At 51.1% G+C, this 22,031-nt stretch overlaps 1 protein-coding gene across 1 annotated transcript; it reads left to right on the plus strand.

The window, feature by feature from the left end:
- The first annotated feature begins 11,907 nt into the window (after positions 1–11,907).
- APLN (apelin) lies at positions 11,908–21,282 on the plus strand. Its single transcript, XM_081564210.1, has 3 exons — positions 11,908–12,303; positions 17,964–18,135; positions 18,731–21,282. Exons 1-2 carry the CDS (start codon positions 12,237–12,239, stop codon positions 18,128–18,130), a joined length of 234 nt encoding a protein of 77 aa, XP_081420336.1. The 5' UTR covers positions 11,908–12,236; the 3' UTR covers positions 18,131–18,135; positions 18,731–21,282.
- Positions 21,283–22,031: the final 749 nt, after the last annotated feature.

Below are 22,031 nucleotides of genomic sequence, written 5' to 3' on the forward strand. Positions count from 1 at the left end.
GTGAGATATCACTTTACATCGTTAGGATGGCTCGAATAAAAAAAGTAGAACAATAAGATGGTAAGATGAGTAAAAATAGGAACCTCATGCTTTGCTGGTGGGATTGTAAAATGGGACAGCTGCTTTGGAAAATAGTTTGGTAGTTCCTCAAAAGGTTAAATATAGTTACCATATGAAAAGCTCATAGGCACATACCTAAGAGAGCTGAAGATACACATATATACAAAAATTAGTACATGAGTGTTCATAGAAGCATTTATCACAATAGTCAAGAAGCAGAAACAACTTACTGATGCATATGACACTATTAATACATACAACATAAAGGAATCTCAAAATAATTCTGCCGAGGGAAAGAAATCAGCCCCAAAAATGCATACTGTGCTATTCCATTTATATAAAATTCTGGAAAATGCAAACTATACAGTAACAGAAAGCAGATCAGTGGTTGCCTGGGGATGGGGGACTGCAGAGGGGATGAAGTGAAGGATTACAACGGGGCAGAAGGAAACTTCAGGGAGTGATGGAAATGCGATGGTGGTGATGGCTTCATGGAGATACGCATATGTCAAAACTTAGCAAATTGTACCCTTTTTGTACAGCAGGCAAATGTGAAGTTTACTGTATGTTGATTATTTCTCAAGAAAAACTATAATACAAAATTTAAAAAGGAGCAGGTTCATTAATTTTTTTATTTGACCATGCTGGGTCTTAGTTGTGGCAGGTGAGATCTTTGATCTTCCTTGTGGGATTTTTAGTTGTGGCATGCAAACTCATAGTTGTGGCATGTGGGATCTAGTTCCCTGACCAGGGATCGAACCCAGGCCCCCTGCATTGGGAGCTCGGAGTCTTAGCCACGGGACCACCAGGGAAGTCCCAGGAACAGGTTTTTGAACAGATGAACTGCCAGGTCCTTTCCAGCTCCGATTCTGTAATAGCTATTAGAGGGGATTATCCCAAAGCCTTGCACCGAAATGGTGCTTTGTAATAGGATGCCCAAATCATTGAGATTAAACAAGATTTTGTTTGAATTATTCAGAAACTGGCCTTGTCCTTTACCTTTCTGGGACTGTGTAGACAGAGCCCCAAAGCCCAGTTGAGCGAAGGAGTAGGGAAGCGCACCCTCCAGGCAGTGGGAAAACGTCCAGGTCAGAGGAGGAAACTGGGGAAACGACAGCCTAATGAGCTCTGCTCTTTCCAACTTCTTTAAGTTTGTGATTCAGAGGATTGGCTCGTCATGGACATTCCAGACCAGTGAGGCATCTCAGGACCATGAATGCATAGACATCCCAGGGGAAAAAACAATGGAAGACAAGGTGGAAATGAGAAATGGCCTTTTTAGGTCTCTTGACCCAAATGCAGGGAGCTGAGAGGATATGGAGGAAGAGGTGGAAGTGTCCCTTCCCTGCAGGAAAGGAGATTATGACTTGACAGGGTCTGGGGAAATCAAATGCAAGACACTGAAGAACTGGAATGTCAGGCCTCCAGGGATGCCTTCTAGATGGATGTGCCAGAGGAGCAGGAGGAAGGAGGTGATCCCCTCCCCGCCTGTTGGCAGTGAAAGCCAAGAAGGCAAGGAAGGGAAAGAATGAAAAGTCCAGAGGCACGCTTCAAAGTCATTTGTCAGCTGGGCAGCGCCTGAAGCCAGTGCCAAGGTTGATGGATCACCTCGTGGAAAGCACGAGCGGAGATGGACCCAGCCTGGGAGGCTGTCACCCTCCCCTCGGCCCGCACCTGGAGCAGATGCTTTAAAGGAAGACGATCAAAACCCTCGATGCCCGGGGTGACTCAGGGCAATCTTTACACCTGAGGAGAGTGGCATTTTCTTTTGATCCCAGAGGATGATAAGTTGGGAGCTGCAAGTCTGAAGCAGGGGAATGGAGTGTCCATTGTAATCTTATCCTACCCAGCAGAGCTCCTACAGAAACTCTTCTTCTAAAGAGTCCTTTCTCGCTTCCACCCTTGAATCTCCTGCTGCCTCAGACCCTGGGCAGGGCACCTCCCTGGCTCCCAAAAGGTTGATGACATTGGTGAGTGTCATCATGATTCCTTAAATGAGTAGGCATCTCGGGGTTTATAAAGCCCCTTTCCCTCCATGATTTCATTTTTCTCATTATTCAACCCTGTGAGATAGGCATTGCTTCTCTCATTTTTAGGAGAGGAACATGAGCGATGAGAACACAGATGTTTGGATGAATTAATTAATTCATATATTCATTCAAATAATGACTGAGCACCTACTATGTGTTGGACACTGGTTAGATTCTGAGGACAGTGATGAAACCAGACAGCCACAGGCCCTCGTGGAGCTCAATCGATTGGGGTTGGCGAGGGAGGTAGGTGAGGAGAGTTATTGATACAATGCAAATCTAATTGCACACTATGAGAGATATGAAGATGATTTCTCAACTGGGCTGGGGGCCAAGGCAAGCATCGCTTAAGGAAGCGGTATTTGACCTTAGAGCTGAGCTGATGCATGATGGGTGTTAGCCAGGAGAAGATGGGGTGGAGTAGAGAGTTCTCCAAGAGGAAAGGACATGGCACTACAGATAGAAAGAGGGAGAGAGGCAAGACAGGTGGCTGGTGCCTCGCAGGTCATGGCCAAGAGTTGGGTCTCAACCCTCAGAGCCACTGGGAACCACAGAAGACTGGCAAGCTGAGCAGGCCAGCCTAACTATTCTGGTTGCTTTGGAGAATGATGTGCAAGGACTGATGGGGCTTAAATGAGGATGGGGCACTGAAACGTAGAGAAGTATACAGATTTGAGAGATATTTGGAGGCAACATGGACAGAAAAATTCATGCTCTTACGATTCCAGCATGCTGGGGATGCGAGCGGAGGTAGTGGGGTGCAGTGGGTTGAATGGGAGTGTGCAAAAGATATGTCCATGTCTAAACCCCTAGAAACTGTGAATGTAATCTTATTTGGAAAAATCTCTTTGCAGATGTAACTAAGTTATGGATTTCAAGAGGAGGTCAGCCATGCAGGTGGGCACTAAATCCAATGGTAAGTGTCCTTATGAGAAAGAAGCAGGGACTTCCCTGGTGGTCCAGTGGCTAAGACTCTGAGCTCCCAATGCAGGGGGCCCGGGTTCCATCCCTGGTCAGGGAACTAGATCCCACGTGCCACGGCTAAAAATCCCATGTGCCAAAATGGAGACTGAGGATCCTGCATGCTGCAACTAAGACCTGGAGCAGCCAAATATATAAATATTTTAGAAAAGAGAGAGGCAGAAGGAGGTCACACAGACAGAGAGAAGGCCATGTGAAGATGTTGCAGCCCCAAACCAAGGGATGCCTGGAGTCATCACAAGTTGAAAGAAGCAAGGAAGGATTCCCGCCCAGAACCTTCTTGATTTCAGACTTCTAGCCTCCAGAGCTTGAACAGAATAAGTTTCTGCTGTTTTAAGCCACCCAGTTTGTGGTAATTTGTTACAGCTGCCTTCAGAAACTAATATGTGAGATTTTGCTGTAAAATGGCTACCTTTCTTTTTCTTTTTTCCCCCCAAAATGTTACCTTTTTAAAGTTAATACATTACCGGGCTCTTTCTTTCTGTGTTCCGGAAATGTATGGAAGACGAAGAAGTGAGACATCAAGAGGCTCTCAGTCTGTGGTCTGGGTTAAGACCCATGCAGTGATGACGCCACCTCTGATCACCATAGGGGTACAAACTCGCATCTGGGATGGAGCAAAGCTGACCGAGATGATCTCGCTAGCTTAACCTCATTATCTCAGAGCTCTAAGCACACAGCCAAGCTGGTCATGGACTTAACATCTAGTCTCCATCCATCTTTGCTCTGTCTCAGCACACAAAGGTACCAGATTTGAGGTGGTATAATATCCCACCTTATGTAAGTCTGGTTAAGATTAGCCAGCAAAGCATGAAGAAGAAAGGTTCAATGGCCCAGTGGACCTTGGAGATAAACCTGCTCATTCGGGAGTGGCCATCCTAGTTCACAGGGCCTTGCTGCCTGAGGAAGGAATTCATAGGCCCCCCCGGGGGACCAGTGTATTTATAGACCCTAGAGGAGAGGAAGGATGGAGGCTCCTGGGAGACGTCATAGAGGATGTGCAGAGGAAATGAAACTGCTCTGAAAGACCAACGGGAGGAACGGGGACCTGTGTGGCTGTGGGCGAGGCTGAAGGATCAGAAGGAATGGGCAGGATGCAGGGAAAAGGGGCAACTCTGTGGGGCTGGGGTGGCAGTGGAGGTGGAAGAGCAGTACTTTACCTTCTTGGAGGCTCCCTCTTAGGACTGGATCCGCTAGTGAGCAGTCAGTCTGTTGAAAATATTTGATGTATTGCCAGTGATCTGAATTCTATTGCCATAATACCTCTCAGGAACATGGTTGTGTCATGTGAGGCATATCTGTGAGGGAACCCCTGATCTCTTCAACATATAAGAGAAACTAGGAACGTATGTTGTTTGCAAAGAAGTTGGAAGAAATGTCAACGTTGAATAAACATTTCTGGGACATTTGGAACCCATTTGCAAGTGGCAGAAACATGCCCTGTGAAAGGATTTAGCACGCAAGGGGACTGAGTTATGGAATTAAAGCCAGGAATGTGAATAGAGGTAGTGTGGTTATGCTGCGAAATGGCTACTTCTCTAAGTTTTGCAAAAGCGATAACTTATAATGTTTAGTATTTGATGCTGCATGCTTGGGGCAAGGGCAAGTGTGAGAGGCAAGACCTTAGTCTCTGGCCAGGGTTAGGATCCAGTTGATGATAAAGACTGGGAGGGATTGGACACCAAGGTGAGGGGAGAATCATACAGCTAGCTGAAGAAGAAATCCTGGCAATGTCCCAAAATCCCAACAACCGGTTTTTCCCCCAATTGGTCATTAGGATCTTTTGATTTATAGAGTAAGTTTCAGGCTAGTTTCCATGTAATTAACATCATGGTTTCACAGTCAAAGTGGGAAAGTTAATCCCTGAAGATGTATTAAGTTTCTACTGTATGGCAAACATTGTGTTGGTTGCTCTGGGGCATATAGATGAGTTAGAAAGCTCAATTCCAGCCAATAGAATTGGAAAGACAAATACGTAGTAATGAGACAGTGAAAATTCATGTTCTCTGCTGGTGCTGAGCCAAGCAAAGATCATTTGTCAAGGAGCTAGTTAGTGAGGCATCAACCAGCAGCTGGCCTTTTCTGCTGTTTTTCAAGTTCCTGTTAAGTAGCTACAGAGACAGCGGAAGCTTTGAGGCTCTTCTTAAAGACTTTTCACCAAGGTTGCTGCTACTGAACTTCTCTGATCATTAATTTAGCTTATGTCTTAGGGAACAAATTGGATGAGTGATATTGGGAAAGTTCATTATTACGATGTGCTCCAGAAGGCCTGACTGTGAATGAGAGTCCGTGACTAACCACAGCCGTTCTGAGTGGCTTCACAGTCAGCTGGGGCACTGCTCAGCCAGTGACTGACAGCTGTATGCAGGGAAGGCACCAAGGCAAAAGCAAGAGACAGGAGTTAATCAGATCTAGGTCTCCGTCCCGACTTTGCCACCGGCTTTCTGTGTAACCTTGGGCAAGTCACTATTCCTTTCTGGACCTCAGTTTCTCTATCTGCATAATGAGGGGGTTGGGACTCTTTCTGTTAGGGAGATTTCTCCGAGTACTGGCTAGGCTAATCACTCTCCGGATGTGCACTTATCACTCCACTTTTTATATTACTCCTGTTAAAACAGCCACTACCAATTGGGGGTGGGGGGAGTTCACATCTTTGTGTTATTTCTGCTAGCTCTTGCTGTTGACCCATCTCAGAACCTGTTGGACAGGCTGTGATGATTTTGCCCAAATAAGGATACCTGATATTTATCATAAACCCAGATTGATTATTAACATGACTGTACTGCCTGGAGAATCCCATGGACAGAGGAGCCTGGTGGGCTACAGTCCATAGGGTTGCAAAGAGTCAGACACGACTGAGTAACTAACACACACACAGTTCCTTCCCACGTTCAATGAATATTTATTGAGTATTTGCTTTGGGCATAAGCACTTCTGGTAAGAACACAAAAATGAGTAAGACATAGCCTTACTACCTCATACTATTGTTACAATATACACAAATACCTATGAGAATATACAAAATTTACATAATGCTTGTCTTACTAGAAGAGTCAAGCAGTGTACCAAGTACTTCCTAGGTATTGTTGGGTTTAACCCTTCCAATTTTCCAGGGAGATAAGCACCCCCCTTTTTTTCAGACGAGGAACCTAAAACTCAGAAAGCTTAAATAATTTGCTCTAAGTTACCTATTTAGTAACTTTAGTGGTGTTATTTCAGAACCCAGAAGCTTAACCACCATGCTTCACTGCTTCCTAATTTGATTCAAGACAGTAGGAGTGCAGTGTTAGAAGTGTGAATAGGGCTTCTCTGGTGGTTCAGGGGTTAAGAATCCACCTGCCAATGCAGGGGACATGGGTTTGACCTCTGGTCTGGGAAGATCCCACATGCCATGGAACAACCAAGCCCATGTGCCAAAACTACTGAGCCTGCGTGCCTAGAGCCCAGGCTCTCTGCAACGAGAGGAGCCTGCACACTGCAATGAAGAGCAGCCCCTGCTCACCACAGCTAGAGAAAGCCCATGCGCAGCAACCAACACCCAATGCAGCCATAAATAAGTTAATCTTAAAAAAAAAGAAGTGCAAATAAAGTGATATATTAGGCTCAGGGAAGTGAGAATTTGCTTCTCAAAGTTCAGTGAGGGAAGTGTGTGGTCTTCCAGGTTAGGCAGATCCGGGAAATTTTCTTAACTTCTGTTAGCCTCAGTTGCCTCAGCTGTAAAATGGGAATGGTAAGAAGTAGGACTGCTTCATGGGCATGAGGATTAAATGAGTTAACATATGTGAAGCATTTAGAACAGTGCTTCACGTGCAGCAGATGCTCAATAAATTTTAGCTACATCCTCCTCCTCCTCTGTGGGGACAGGAAGAGAAAAATGGGCTACAACAGGAATGCACTCTGAGATTTCAGTGGATGAACCTATGAGTTGAAACTTGGGTTGTTACAAAAACACTACTTTGAAGAATTACATGCAACCCCCTACTGTTCACAGCAGTGTTATTACAAATGCCAAGATGGAAGTAACCTGTGTCCATCAACAGATGAATGGATAAAGAAGCTGTGGTATATATTCAATGGAATATTATTTAGCCATAAAAGGAGTGAAATCTTGCCATTTGCAACAACATGGATGGAGCTGGAGGGCATTACACTTAGCGAAATAAGTCAGACAAAGAAAGACAAACGCTGTATGATATCACTTATATGTGGAATCTAAAAAATAAAACAAACTAGTGAATATAACAAAACAGAAACAGACTCACAGATACAGAGAACAAACTAGTGGTTACCACTAGGGAGATTAGGGGGGAGTGGCAAGGTGAGAGCAGGGGATGAAGAGGCACCAACTACTGAGTATATAATAAATCGACTACAAGGATATATTATATTGTACAGTGCAGGGAATATGGCCAATTTCTTATAACTTTAAATGGAGTATAGTCTATAAAAATGTTGAATCACTATGTTGTACACCTGAAACTAATATAATACTGTAAATTAACTATACCCCAACAAAAATTTTTTTTAAAAAAGAAGGTTTGGTTGTAAGTTGTCAGAGGGGGTCCCTTTTTGAGTTGACTCTGAAGCAAGGTGAGCTCTATGTGGTGGTGGTTTAGTTGCTCACTCGTGTCTGACTCTTGCAACCCCATGGACTGTAGCCTGCCAGGCTCTTCTGTCCATGGGATTCTCCAGGCAAAAATACTGGAGTGGGTTGCCATTTCCTTCTCCAGGGGATCTTCCCGACCCAGGAATTGAACCTGGTCTCCTGCACTGCAGGCAGATTCTTTACCAACTGAGCTATGAGGGAAGCTGGAGCTCTATATAGAGCAGTCAAATGAAACAACTTAAGCCCATGTGCCACAACTTCTGAGCCTGCGCACCTAGAGCCCACACTCTGCAATGAGAGAAGCCCACACACCACAATGAAGTGCAGTGTCTTTTTTGAGCCAAAGTCACAAAAATATCGCCTTGCTTGAAAGGGTGGAGCTTGATGCTACTCTGGGGAATAGGACATACTTCAACGGACTACTATCATAATACCATACCTGGGAGGCAAACCTCAAATTCCTATCATGCATTAACTTCCTGGATCAAGTGTATTCATCAGATTAACTCCAGTAGAGATGGGTGCTTTGGGGGAATACGGTAGTGAACAGTTCTGATGGCTACTGAGAAGACAGGTATGGATGGAACAGGGCAAAGATAGAGCTGTTCTTTCCTGATCAGTTCCAAAAGGTCAGAGGCCAGAGCCCAAAGGTGGGTGGGTGGGAGGATTGTATCAGTAAAAGGAGAAAACAAAGATTGACTGAGCAACTACTGTGGCTGGGGCCTGTGCTAAGTACTTTACAGGCATTATTTTGTTTAATCTCCCAACATAATGAGGTAGGTACTATTATTACCCTCATTTACTAACTGAAGACACTTAGGCTCAGAGAGGTTAAATAACTTGCCCAAAGTCACACAGCTAAGGGTTGAGGCTGAGCATCAGGATTTGAATTCAGGTATTTGAAATTCCAGAAACTGAGTTCTTTCTGATACACCACCCTGCTCACTGCAACCCAGAGGACAGGGAGTCAACCAAGCAGCAGAGGCTGGCGGTGAAGACATACAGAGGGCACCAAGCAGAATGGAATAGCTTGTGCACAGCGCCCATGAGGGCAACGAGTCACAGGCTGGCTTCACAGGGGTCCTCTATCTCATCTCTGTCCCCAACAGTACACTGGATTCTACCCCGGTCCTCAGAATTGCCCCTGAACTTGATTGGAAACCAAATCTTGCCCCTCCTTACAGGCCTGAGCCCCAGTTGCAAGAATGCTGCTGCCTCAGGGCAGGAAGGTGGGGACGGCACCCTGCACCTCCTCCCCACCCTTGGAGAAAGACCTTTAAACATTTATTCTGCTAATATGAACTCAACAGTGTCCTCTTCCAAACAAAAGACAGCACACATTTCTACCAACAGTCAGTTATTTCTTCAAAAAGTGGCCTCCAAGTGCCAACTTTGTGCCACACACTGCGTGAGTTGCTATCATTCTGATGACCTTCAAGTCTAGTGGGTGGAGACAAGTATGCAAACTAGTTATTTGAATAAGCTACTGAGATATATAGGAATCCACAGGGGTTTCAGGGTGACTAAGCTGAGTTGCATCCCTTACCTCACAGGCCTTGGTTCCAGAATGGGTATCCTGGCGGTGGACCCTCTCCACAGGCCCACAGAACATGGCATGCAGATACAAAAGTGCAGGCCAAAATAACTGCCAATGAAAGTTATAGCCATAGCTGTTAAGAAGAAGATAAAGTTACCGTGGGCAAGAGTGGATTGAGAAAGGAAAAAGATGATATCTAGAGGACTAAGAAAGGAAAAAGATGTGATCTTGGATCCAGGACTGGAAAAATGGATGCAGTTCAGTGAAGTGGAGAGAAGGATTAGATTAAAACATAATTCTCCCACGTGGTCAGCTCTTTAAATCTTGCTTTCGATGCATGCCTTGGGAATTCCCTGGCACTCCAGTGGTTAGGACTCCAAGCTTTCACTGCTGATGGTCTGGGATCAATCCCTAGTCAGGGAACTGAGATTCCACAAGCTACACAGCGCAGCCTTCTATTTACTGAGAGTTGTTTGCCTTAAATTTGTATTTGGCTTTGCTTTTGTATGTTGTTCCCTTGCGCATTTTGAAGACGAAGTAAGGTAGGGAAAAGGATTACAGAAGAAAGAATTAGGGGCTTCCCTGGTGGTCCAGTGGCTGGGACTCCATGCTTGCAACACTGGGGGCCCAGGTCCGATCCCCGGGGCAGGGAAGTAGATCCTGCATACCTCAATTAACACTCAGCACAGCCAAATAAAGAAAGAAAGAGAGAAGAAGAATGATTGAGCTACTCTAGCCCAGCACTGTCCAATAGAACTTTCTGCAACAATTGAAAGGATGTCATTGGGGCCAATCACATTGGAGAGAGCAGCTCTTAACCACTTGGCAAATAGCCCATCCACACCCTGGTGAAGGAGCAATTAAATATGAACGCTTCCATGAACGGACTTACGGGGGCGCTCATTCGCAAATGCCTGGGCTAGTTCCATCAGCGGTTAGAGGATCACGGTTCCTAAAAAGCATCCCGCAAAGGTTGATTTCCGATTTGCACCGGTGCCTTCAGGTACATTATCTCATTCAATCCCCTAACAACCCTGAAGGGAGTAGCACGGAGATGATCATCCCCGCGAGATGCAGTAAATTTAGGTGACAACAGCAAGGCACTGCAGCCGTTGAGGGTGAAAACTAGAGGTCCCGTGTTTCTCCGCCTGGAGAGGGAAGACTCTTTCCAGGGGGCAGCACAAGGGAAATGATCTCACGTTGCTAATGCCCACTGCTCACTGCCTGGGCCTCACGGATGAAGAGGTGAAGACACCTCTTCCTCTCCTGACTCTGCCTTTTTCCTACTGGACTGGGGCCAATCTGGCCGTAGGCTATGAACAAGAACCCTATATTATCCCCTTCCCACTACCTTGATTTAGGCGATAGGAAGCGTTTTGAAAAGTTCGTTTATATAGTCAAAATTATGTAGGGAGCACCAACCATGCCCCAGCCATTGTTCTAGGCCTGGAGATGCAGCTGTGAACAAAGCAGAGACCCACACTCTGGAGTTGACAATTATCTTGGATGGAGATTCCTAAAAAATTGGGCGTACACTGGATTGTCTTAACATTTCAAAAAATATGTTAAATCTACGGTGGTCTCTCACATCTTCAATGTCACACACACACACTATTCAAGGTGTTTTTTTGTGTAAATCCGGACTTGCCCTTCAAGCAAACTGCTTGGCCAGCTTAAATGTGAAAACACCTTTCAATTTAGTCTTTTAACATGTGTTGAGTGCCACCTATGTGCAGAGCCCGATATTGGGGACTTTGGAGAGAGGCAGAAGGATGAGAAGACAAGGTCCTATCTTAGGGGGTTCCCAGGGCGGTGAAAGGTAGTTCCTTGTCTTGGGAGCTCACAGGCTGTAGGAAGGGACAGTCTAGACGGGGAAGGCAAACAAATTCGGGACCCACTTTCAGGGAGGAGTCCCAAGTACATGCAAAATGAATCCAGCCTAGGCTGTCTGGAGTCAGTAAATGGTCCCTTGTTGTGATAATGGGGAACAAGAGAGTAGATGCCCTCTCTTAGGAGCTGTCGCATGTCCCAAGGACGAGGAGGAACCGGGGCAGCCTCTTCTGGATTATCCTTTATCCTGGCAAGTGTTCTGGATGAGAAGTGGAAGGATGGGGTGGGGGCATTCCAGTTAGAGGGTGCCTCCTGGAGGGATAGTAGGAGAAATGGGGGCACCGGGCACAATTCAAACCCAGTTGAAGACACAGAGGAGAGAGGCGGGCCAGTGCCTGAGGGTCTCGGCTAAGTCCTTACAACTGCGGGGTGGCCGTGCGGATGGACCGAGTCAGGGGTAGAGGGGCGAGTGGGGGCAGCGCCTCGGTTCCTTGACAGCTGTTAAGGAAGCGTGGCGACAAAGGGTTAAGTGTGCCCCTCCACCGCCCCAAACGCTTCCTGTGTTTGAAATCCTTCAGGTCTCCAGAACCCTCTGGCCCCCGGCCAGGCGGGCATTGTCCGGGGAGCCGTTTGTGGGCTGTCAGAGCGGCCGCGCCGCCTTTGTTGTGGGGCCACCTCGAGGTTCCCTCTCGCGCCCTGGCTGGGGTTGCCGAGTGCGTGCCGGGAGGGGGGCGGTACGGGAGGCTCGCTCCCTCTCCCTCTTCCTGGCCCCCCCTCCAGCCCTCCCGATGACCACATGACCAAGTGGGCTCGCGGCCAAGCCACAGGCTACAAAATGCAGCCCCTGGAGTGAGCGGGGCGCATTCCCGCTGGCAGCCTGAGCCCCGGGCCGTTGGAGCCACAGCCGAGCCGCCAGCCACTTGGAACGGGCTCGCTGCCGCCCCCGGAGCCGCCGAGACCAGCTGGGCGGCGCTGCCCGGCGGCGGGAGAGGGAGGCTGCGGGAGAGAGGAGGCGGCGGCCGGCCAGCCCGCGGCGCGGCTCGGGGCGCACCGTCTCGCGGCCCGGAGCCACGCGAGCTCCGCGCCCTGCCGCCCGCCCCAGCCGCGGCTCGCGCCTCCCTCGGCCCCCGGCCTCTCCGCCCCAACCCCCGCCCCCTGGCCCGGGCCGCGCGGCGGCGGCCGGCGGAGCAGCATGAATCTGCGGCTCTGCGTGCAGGCGCTCCTGCTGCTCTGGCTCTGCCTGAGCGCGGTGTGCGGAGGTGAGTGCGCGCCCTCCCGCTCGTCCGCGCTGCAGCCCCCGCGCTCCCCGCCCTCCGCCCCGACGCTCGCTCCCTCTCCGCCTCCAGGGAGCCGCGCGCGAGCCGTACCGGAGCCGCCACGCGCCGGGCCGCCCACTGACAGGGCGCCCGGGGTCAGGGGCCCGCCGGCTGCGGGCACCGCTCCCTCCGGGTGAGTAGGGGGCTCGGCTCGGCCTGGGGCCTCACCCGCCCGGAGCCTGGCCCCTCCCGGTCACCCCTCGCAGTCTGAGGAGCTCAGGGCCGCAGGCTTGCGCCCCGGGGCCCCGCGCCCCACGCCCCACGCCCCACGTGCTGCAGGGAATCGGGGGGAGGCGCGTCCCGCTCCCCTCGTGGATCATTGGAGGGAACTGACCTGAGCCGGGTGGGCAGGGCTCCCGCGTGGAAAGTTAGGGGCCGCCGGCCGGTCCGGGGGCGCGGGCCACTGGGGATGATGTGCCAAGATGCAGACGTGACACTTGTTGCATAGGCAGGAGAGCGCGGCGGGGGCGGCGGCGTGGAGCCCAGATGTTGCTCCTTGCAGCCTGCATGTGAGCTGAGGCAGCCTCCCCTGGGCCGGGCCGGGCAGGGCCGGGCCGGGCTGGTCTCCTCCCTTACCCCCAAGTCCTGTTTGGTCTGCTCTCCTGCTCCCATACGGGAAGGCCCTCCCCAAGGCCTCGGTCCCAGGTCCCACCTCAGGGACTCAGTTCTTCGCGATCCTGGCTCCCTCCCGCCTCCCCTCCACCCCAGGCATGGTCATGCTGCACTTCAGTCCCCCTGTCTCCAGGCACCAAACCAGGCAAGAGCACCTGACCCGATCAATACCTCCAGGTAGCTGGCCCCCACCTGCACCACAGCCCCACCTGGCATACTTGGCAATCGTCCCCAAGCCCGGTCCCCACCCACAGCCCAGCCATCCGGGTCCAGGCTGCCTGTCTGTGCGTCAGTGTCTCCTGGGGCTGCCAGCTCCCACCTCCAGGTGCCACAGTCCTGTGATCTGGCTGTCACTGCTGCCTGACTGGCACCACAGAATAGAAAGGCCAAGACCAGGTGGACTAATGCCAGTGCCAGGGTTGGAGTTTTGGGGAGGTGGGAGCCGAGGGAGACAGAAAGCAGGGCAGCACGTTTCCTAGAGGCAGGCTCTGGGTCCTCCTTGGTTCCAGGCCCTTCAGAACACAATACAATCTTGGAGGCTCTGAGGGGTCTGGCGGGGCTCCACCTCTCTCTTTGTAGGTCACCTGCTTTCTCAGCTCTTGCCTTTGGCACTGCTCTGGCCCCAGGGAGCCCTGCCTGGCTTCTCAGGAAGGTGACTTGGTTGGCTCTGGCACCACCTGCCTTCAGCTAGCTGTCCAGTGGTCTCTCTTTTCAGGGCCTGAACCCTGGGTCAACCACCTACTTGAGAAGAAGGGGAGCAGGGTTTTTCCTGACAAAGTCCTGTCAGGCAGGCAACGGCGGAAAGTGAGCGAAAGATACAAATGAAGGACCCCGCAGGGACCTGCCCTCTGAGAGCCTGCCGCCCAGTGCACTTGGCAAGACAAGACACCCAGGGGACACTACCACTGGCAAATGGCCCCAAGTGGTGCCTTCAGGGAGAGTGGGTGCAGAGAGGGCATCCCAAAGCAAGCTGGGCCTGCCTGATCGGCATGCTTGGGGATCCCCCAGATCCTCCAGGGAGACACTTCACTGACCGACCAGCATTCAGACCCTTTAGGTGTCCAGCTGTTGGGATAGCACTGAGGTAAAGGCAGAGCCGGTTTCAACAGGAGGGAAGGCACTGTCTGTTTCAGACCCTGCCACTTCCTGCTTCAATTCACCTTTTTTCATTAGATTGCCTTATCTCCACAGCCTGCTTTGGGTAAATTCGTTGCCCTCATGTTTTGCTTAAGCCAAGCACTGGAAACTTCCCAGGCTCCCCCTGCCTCTCCACCACCGCCTCCCCCAGCCTCTTTTGGAGCCAAGGAGGCCACCTCCGTGCAGGTGGCCACCAGCCCAGGGTCCAAGGACACAGGTCCTGCTGTTCGTGCCTCCTGTCCTGGGTCAGAAAAAGGGAGCTTTTCTGAAGCACCTCACCCCTGGCGCAGACTCACATGCTGTCCGCAGCCCGAGTCCCCAGTCAGAGTTCCAGGCCTGAAATCCATGCTTCCTCCACAACACTGTGCCCTGACTTGGAATGCACCCCCACCAACACACACAGACTCCTCCGCTGCCTCCTGACCTGGGATACACTTTGCTCTTCTGAGTCTGCAAACTGCTGAGCCAGGGCCAAGCAGCCCTTGGTCTTTGTCTGAGCACCTCTCTCTCTCTCCAGCCCCCTCCTGCCTCTCCCCAGCCCGAGCTGAGGCCTGGCCACCGTGACAGCATGAGGACAGCCTCTGACCTCTCTGACTCAGGGAGGGGGCGTCTCCACTCCATCCCCAATGCCTCAGAGCTAAGCCCCCAGGTAACTGGAGTCTGTAAAGGACTAACACAGGTGAAGCAGACAAGCAGGGCTGCCAGGGCACGAGGTGTCCTCAGTGGCTTGGCTGGCATGGGAAGACGGCTCAGGGCATGGGGCTGGGCAGACAGAGGAGGGGCACCTCATCCCAGAGACATATGCAGGACCCCAGAGCAGTGGAGGGGACACAGCCAGTGCCACCAGGGCACTTGTGTGGGCTTTTAAAGCCATCACAAGACAGGCTGGATGGCAATAGGAAAAAAAAAATGATCTTCATTCCAAGTGAGGATGGCATGCTCCTGAAAAGTGGCACACACCTCATTGTGCTCTGGCAGGGTTGGAGTTCATGTGGTGTGAAAAGCAAACCCTGTTTACCCCTGACTGTGGTTCACAGTGGAGATGCTGATGGCACTTCGGTCCCTGTAGGCTTGCGACTCTTGGCCAGATTGCCCTAGCCTTCCTTTAAGTAGCAGATGAGTTAGAGGAAAATATTTAAGTTCACTGGGGATGGCCCCAATTTCTACAGGGGAATTCTCTTGTGTAGCTGGGACCTCTGTAGTGATGAGAATCAGAAGCCTCTGATTGGCCCCTTTAGACAGGACAAAGCCTGGGTTTCAGGTGTCAGCTTATCTTAGGGTGAACCAGACTCAGAATCAAAAATAGGAAACAAGGGGGTGATGGGATCAGGGTGGGAGAGGAACCACAAACTTCTGGCTATGAGGAGGACAGTGAGCCCCCCGTCCAGTGGGGTGCAAGATGCCTGGGGCTTCTGGGTGACTGCTTTCCAGGGCCCGGCTGAGAACTCAGTCAGCCTAGGTAGTTCTTCTCTGCAGCCCTAGTGTCTAGACATCTCCCTGGCTAGAGTCTGAGCCCACCAGCCATGCTCCTCATCCTGGCTCTGGGCCTCCCTCCCTCTTAGCAGCCTTCCCCACCAGGCCTCCCTCCCTGATTACCACCACCACTTAGAGCCCTGGGTCTGAGCATTTGCAGATGATACCCTTCCCAACTGGGCACTGTGCCTCTCTTCTCCTGCCTGCTGTTCCTGGGACCATAGCCTGTGCCATTGGTCACCCTTCAGACGCAAGAACCAAGACCTCATTGACACCTTTATGGTCCTTAGGGTGCTTCTGTGTGCCTGGCCACACCCTCAGCACAGTCCTTTTTGCCCCGAGTGTTTCTCTGGTACTCACTTTTCATTAGCATCATTCCTATCCTCTTGCAGAGGGCAAGACAGTCTTGAGGGGGCTCCAAAACACAGGGCAGAAGCTGAAGCAGCTGGGGTGGGGGGCTGAGTGAAGGGGCTTCCCTCCTGTCCCTACACACGTTCCAGCCCCTTTGCAGAAGGTAGCCCCACGACAGGAGGAAGCAGCCTCCTGGCCCCTGTCCACACCTACTGCCCCAAAGCGCGAAGACAATTTGTGTTTGAATTTACATTAGGTGCTGGGTTTAGGGGACCACATTAACCCACCCCCAACCAGAAGCATGAAGAGTGGCTGGTAAACAGAGAGGTCCTAATGGGCTTGTGACTCTTCTCCGGGAGGGTGGAGGGCTAGAGAGTGTGCACATGCATGTCTGGGCCAGAGCTGGAGAGCGGCAGGCCCCAGGGGCCTGGGCAGGGAGGGCCCTAAGGACAGACCTCACCTGCTTCTGGCCTAAGAGAAGGATAAATGCCTGGAAATTGTGTGCAAGTGGAGGAGGAATCACAAAAGCCAACTAGCCAAGGAAGGAACTGGAGCATGGGGATGCTGGAGGCAGGGAGGAAGGAAAGGAAGAGCCGCCAGGGGTATAATGGGGGAACTGGCAGCCAAGAGGCGGTTATATGGAAACTGTGAGCTAGTGGTGGAGACTCCTGGATGGATGGAAACAGGTCTCGAGAGAGAGGGATATAGCTGGAGGCGAACCTGCTGGTGTGGGAAGAGGGAGACAGATTCACGATCACTGGCCTCAGAAGCTGTATCTGCCTTGAGCAGCCCCATCCTGGGCATTGCCCAACACTCTGTTGGTCTGCCTCTTGCCCAACACCGTCACCACTCCCTGCTCTGCTGGCCTCTGGTAGCTGGCTTGTCTGTGGTGTGCCAGCTTGCCTGCCCTGGCTGGACGTCAGCCTCCATGAGAGGTGGCCCATGGGTCTTGTCCCTCATCGCACCCAGGAACACCCAGCACCACTTGGATTCTATTGGCAGGGCTTGCTCTGGCATCAGGAGGTTTCTACCTTGTGCACAGATGTAGAGGGGAGCCCCTAGAGCAGAAAAGAAGCCAACTGAGATCAGAATAGAAGGAATATGCATCAGACACAGGATGGGGGTGTGATCTGGGGATGAAAAGAGGTGTGGGAAGGGGGGCGACTCTAGCAGCCCAGCCCCCTTCCTGATGCACTTGCTGCTTCAGGTGACGTTCACCATTTGTTTACTCATTCATTTGTACAATATTTATTGGCCTCTGAATCTGGTCACAGCCTGAGTAGAATCCAGCATAAGGCAGAGTCAGAGACCGCCCTGCCCCCCTGACACAGAGAACCAGAGACTGCCCCCACAGCAGTCCCCCAGTCACAGCCACCAGGAGGCCATGGGAGCAAGTGAGCCCCAAGATGGCTAGACACTGATGAGATGCCCAGCGGGGAGGTCTGAGAGCTCTAGGACTCAAAAGTGGGTCACCTGCATATCAAAGGATATACAATGACATCATGTTCCAGATTTGCTTTAGAATACCTCCGCAAAGAAAGAAACAGGAGAACCAAAGTATATGTAACTCCATCTGGATCACTGTTGAATCTAGGTGATGGCCACGTGATGGGGGGGAGTTCATTTCATTGAAATATTGTGTCTGAAATGTTTTCAGTGTATCAGTTGCCAGTGTGCAGTGGGAGGTATACTGTCTGCCATGCCCCAGCCTCAGTACAGGCCTGATACCCCAAACTGCACCTCTTGATGACGTTCTGAACACAGAACATGTATTTGTGCTCATTAGAAACATGATAAGACTCTCAAAAGGACATAAAGTCAGATGTATAATTTGCAAGTTGTGAGTCGTGGGTTCCATTTGCCCCAGAACCGTGTAACCATTGCAAAAAGTTCATCGGTTCATGGATTCAAAAAGAAAGACAAGCTATGAGAGCACCACCTCATGGGGAAACTGACCCTCCCCTGGGGCTCCGGCCCCCTGCATCAGCCTTTGGGGATGACTGGCTTCACTGGCTTTCTTCTTCCTACAGGACCCCTGCTGCAGACTTCTGACGGGAAGGAGATGGAAGAAGGCACCATCCGCTACCTGGTGCAGCCCAGGGGGTCGAGGAGCGGCCCAGGGCCCTGGCAGGGAGGTCGGAGGAAGTTTCGGCGCCAGCGGCCACGCCTCTCCCACAAGGGCCCCATGCCTTTCTGAAGCAGGTACTTGAGTCTCTGGTGAGTGGGTGGTACAGAGGGGGCAGGAGAGGAACAGTCTGGAAGCTGGGTGGCCCTGCTGCTGATCGCTGGCCAGAGACCTGCACCCGGCAGTCCCAGCCCCACACAGAACCCTGGGGCTTACAGACAGGAGGCTGAGGCTGGAGAGGGGCTTGGCGCTCCCCCAGGAGTCAGGTGCTGGCTCCCGTCCGCCCGGCTGCCTAGAGTTGGGCTGGCTGGCCCAGGTGGAGTGTTCTGGAAGACTGGAGGGGGGGCGCTTTGATAAGCTGGGGGGATGTGCCCCAGGGTATGTGTGTGGGTGTGGATCCTCACCAGAGGCAGAGAAGGAGGCAGGGAGCTTTGGGGGTAACCGCAGGCAGAAGACAGGAAGAGAGCTGCCCAGAGCTATGGGAGGAGAGGTTAGAGGTGACCTGCTGTCCTTCCTCCTGTCTCCAGGACAGGGGTACCAGCTCAGGGACCTGAGGCTTTAGGTTCAGGCTTGCTCAGAGCAGGGTGAAGCTGGTCTTCTGTCCCGCCCCGGGCGGTTCCTTTGACCTAGGACACATCAATGACTTCTCTCTGGTCATTTTTGTCTCTTTAGGACTGAAGGGGCCACCACGCGCCTACCCCCTGCGATTTCTCTCTACTCCTCGTAGATCGGCCTGCTTCTCTGGAGCCCTCACAGCCATTCGCCTCACCTGGCCCCTCTTCTAGCTGCTCACCGGCTGGCTCTTCTCCCCCACCTGCCTTCCCATCTAGGATCCATTCAGCCCCTGATTCCTGACTTGGGAGGCCTTGCGCTGAAATGCCAGTCCTCCCCCTGCTTTAAGCCCTACCTCTTCTGTTTGATACCCTAATGCCTAACCCATCTCTGGCCCTTCCTGCCTTAGGTATGCCCTGTGGGCTGGGTGGAACCCTCCCTTCTTCAACTAGGGCATCAGCCTTCCCCTGGCTGCCAGAGGGGCACAGGAAGCTGAGCAATAAGAGACTATAGTGAGAGGGGAGAGGGATGGGATGTTGGGATGCAGACAGGGTGCCTTGGGGGGCATGGGAATGGAGGCTTGGTGCTCTGGCCAAGGAGGAGGTGAAGCACTAGAGAAGAGAGGAATAGCTACTGTGGTGTCTTCCTCCTCCCTGAGTTTGGCCCAGTTAAGGAAGAGGTGAAGGAGAGGGGCCATGCTGTACTCGGTTGGCCAAGAAGTTCATTCGGGCTTTCCATAAAGCTGTTATGGATACTTTGTCACTTCTCTCACCGCCTTGCTGCGTGGCCTGACTGTCCCTCTCACTCACTCCCTCTCCCCCTACCCCAGCTGGTTTCAGCTCCAGCTCTGGAGGGGAAGAGATGGGCCTGAGGTGACTCTGTACCCTCCCAGGAACGAAAGCCAAGCAGGACACTTGGTTTTGCCAAGAATTACAGACTATCAGAGCCAAAAGGCACCTTGGAGATCACTTAGCTCCACCTCCTTATGCAAACTCCTGCAAAAAGCAGAGGCCTGGAGGGGGATGGTGACCTGCTCAGTGTCACCAGAGCCAGAATGAGGGCCCAGGTCTCCCGCTCCCATGTGAGGATGTCCTCTTCCTTCTTGACAAGGCTTTCCAAAGCCATGAAGTGCCTTTCTCCCAGGGTTGGGGCTCGGGGTGCCTAGGAAGGGAGAGGGAGCTGGCTATGAGCTGCCCCATGGTGGGACGGAGCTGTCCCCACCTCCCTGGCCTGCCTCTCAGGTCCATTCCTCAACCTGGCCTGGAAAGTTCTGTGACTGACCAGCCACTCTCATTCCTGTGACACTCGCAGACCCCAGGTATTTTCATAGCTGCAGCTCAGGCACCAAGACTCCCAGGAACCAGGAGGTGGCCTTAACCAATTGGACTCAATAACCTTCCCTTCATGTTGACAGGACTTTCTCTCCCAGTGGCCTTTCCTTGGGGAGGGGGGAGACAGAAAGGAGAGAGGAAAGAAAGGGAGGGAGGAAGGAAGGAAAGATGGGAGGAAGTGTGGATCTCAGCAGGCTTTCTTCTGAGAGGCCTGGGAAGGAGAAAAGGGAAGACAGGAGCCTGATGGCCACCCATGTATGTGTGGGAGCAGGGGGAGTCCCGGCCCCCCGAGTCCCACAACAAATCCCTTTCGCCTATACCCGAACCCTTCCCCTTCCCTCCACTGCTGCTAATGCTACTGCTGCTGCTGCTGCTGCTTCAAGGCCCACCCTGGGGAGCCAGGCTGGGCACCCACTGACCCCTCAGTGCCTCTCAGCCCGGAGTGGGGGCTGACCAGTGTCCAGAAAGCCTCTTCTGCCATGGACTCCCCCACCAGGGACTGGGCCATTTCCCCCTCTTCCTCTCTGCTTCTCCTGTCGCATCAGTTGCCCAGCCCTGTGGGGAATGAGATGGAAAGGGATGGCTGGGAAAGTCTGGGGACACGAGCAGTGGGGGTGCTGGGGGGCTGTCTTATTTAAAGTGGTTGTGTATGATTCTTAGACTAATTTATACAAAGTTATTAAGGCCCTTTTCATTAAGAAAGCATCCCCTTTCCCTAGTTGTGTTCACTGTGTTTGTAAAGATTGTTCAGTGTAAATATGTCTTTATAATAAAGAGTGAAAAGCTGACAATTCGCCCTTACTCTTGGAGGTCATGTTCAGGAGGGGCACACCTCTCCCCTGAGGTCCCCGTTCCCCCCCACCTGCCCCATGCCCATGAACTTCACGCACAGGGACGGAAGTGCCTGCCTTCTGTATTGGTTCTAGGTCAGATGGCTTCTAACTAATTTGCCAAAAACTCACAAAAAGAATCACTATGCTTATTGACCACTTCATATAACATGCAGTCCAGTTTTAAGTGTGCTGGCATCTGAGTGTCCTAATTGTTGTGTGCAGTGTCCTTTAAAGGACTCTAAAAAAATTTATTTAAGAACATTCTGATTAAAAGTGGGATTTCTACTAAAAATTGTTTTATATCCTTGGTGCGTGCCTTCTTCTATTTTTATCTACTTTTGAACACTCCCGGGACTTTTAGCCAGTTTGCCTTTCTTGAGAAATGTTCTGTTTCCTGCAATAAATACATTTGGTAATGACTTTGTATGTATCATTTTATGTCTCACAAAGTAGAGTTGCTTGATGCACAAGATAGCCTGAGAAATAAAATGCAAGGAGTTTGATGCAATTCTGCCCCATCTGTCTCACTTCTTCATGCTTGTTGTCACAATGCCAATATCTTGGAGAACAGAAAGGAACGTTGGGTACATGCTAATTTGGTTAACCAACTCATTAGGTGCACACAGGCATACACAATCCAGAGTAAAACCCAGTGAAGAGGAGACAGGAGTGATCCAAAAGGTGCCTTCAATAAGTCTTGTTGGAAATTCTACAGATTTGACAGGTATTTAGTTCTAGAAATATACAATTTGAAGAAAGGGTCTTGAGACACTTGCTAAAAAGTCATAAAGCTACTCAATGAAAGGTAAAATAGAAAACACCACCCACCAGCATACACAACAATCTTATCATTGACAAAATGTTGCAGATTGTGACAGTGATTTAAAAAAACGACATTATGTTGAAAGTGCCTCTTAGGAGAATTGGTACAAAATGCCTTCTTTCAAAATTACTACTTTGACTTTTAGGCAAACTGGTCGTCAAAGGAACTGGTTTTAGGCAAGGAGGTTTGGGGTGGGCTGGCTTCATGCTGATTGGTCTGTTACCTCCCTAATCACCCCCAAAGCTCTAATTTCACATGAAACCAAGGAGGGGGTGGGTGGTGGCAGGACAGGACAACTTAATACTGACCCATAAGTGTGTAGCCCTTTAACAGTTTACAGAACTCTTTGAAAAAATATCAACTCTTTATTATCTTAACAACTGGACAACACAGATCCCCCGTTTTACAAATGAGAAAACAGGCTAAGAGAACTT

The sequence above is a fragment of the Giraffa tippelskirchi genome, chromosome X, assembly GCF_054371585.1.
Source record: "Giraffa tippelskirchi isolate mGirTip1 chromosome X, T2T-mGirTip1v1.2.pri, whole genome shotgun sequence".
Taxonomy (NCBI): domain Eukaryota; kingdom Metazoa; phylum Chordata; class Mammalia; order Artiodactyla; family Giraffidae; genus Giraffa; species Giraffa tippelskirchi.

What these genes read in the sequence shown, in the direction of transcription:
- APLN (XM_081564210.1), top strand. Translation starts at nt 12,237, where the DNA reads ATGAATCTGCGGCTCTGCGTGCAGGCGCTCCTGCTGCTCTGGCTCTGC. An exon ending in CCTGAGCGCGGTGTGCGGAG is followed by an intron (nt 12,304 to 17,963) that starts GTGAGTGCGCGC and finishes TTCTTCCTACAG; the next exon opens with GACCCCTGCTGCAGACTTCT.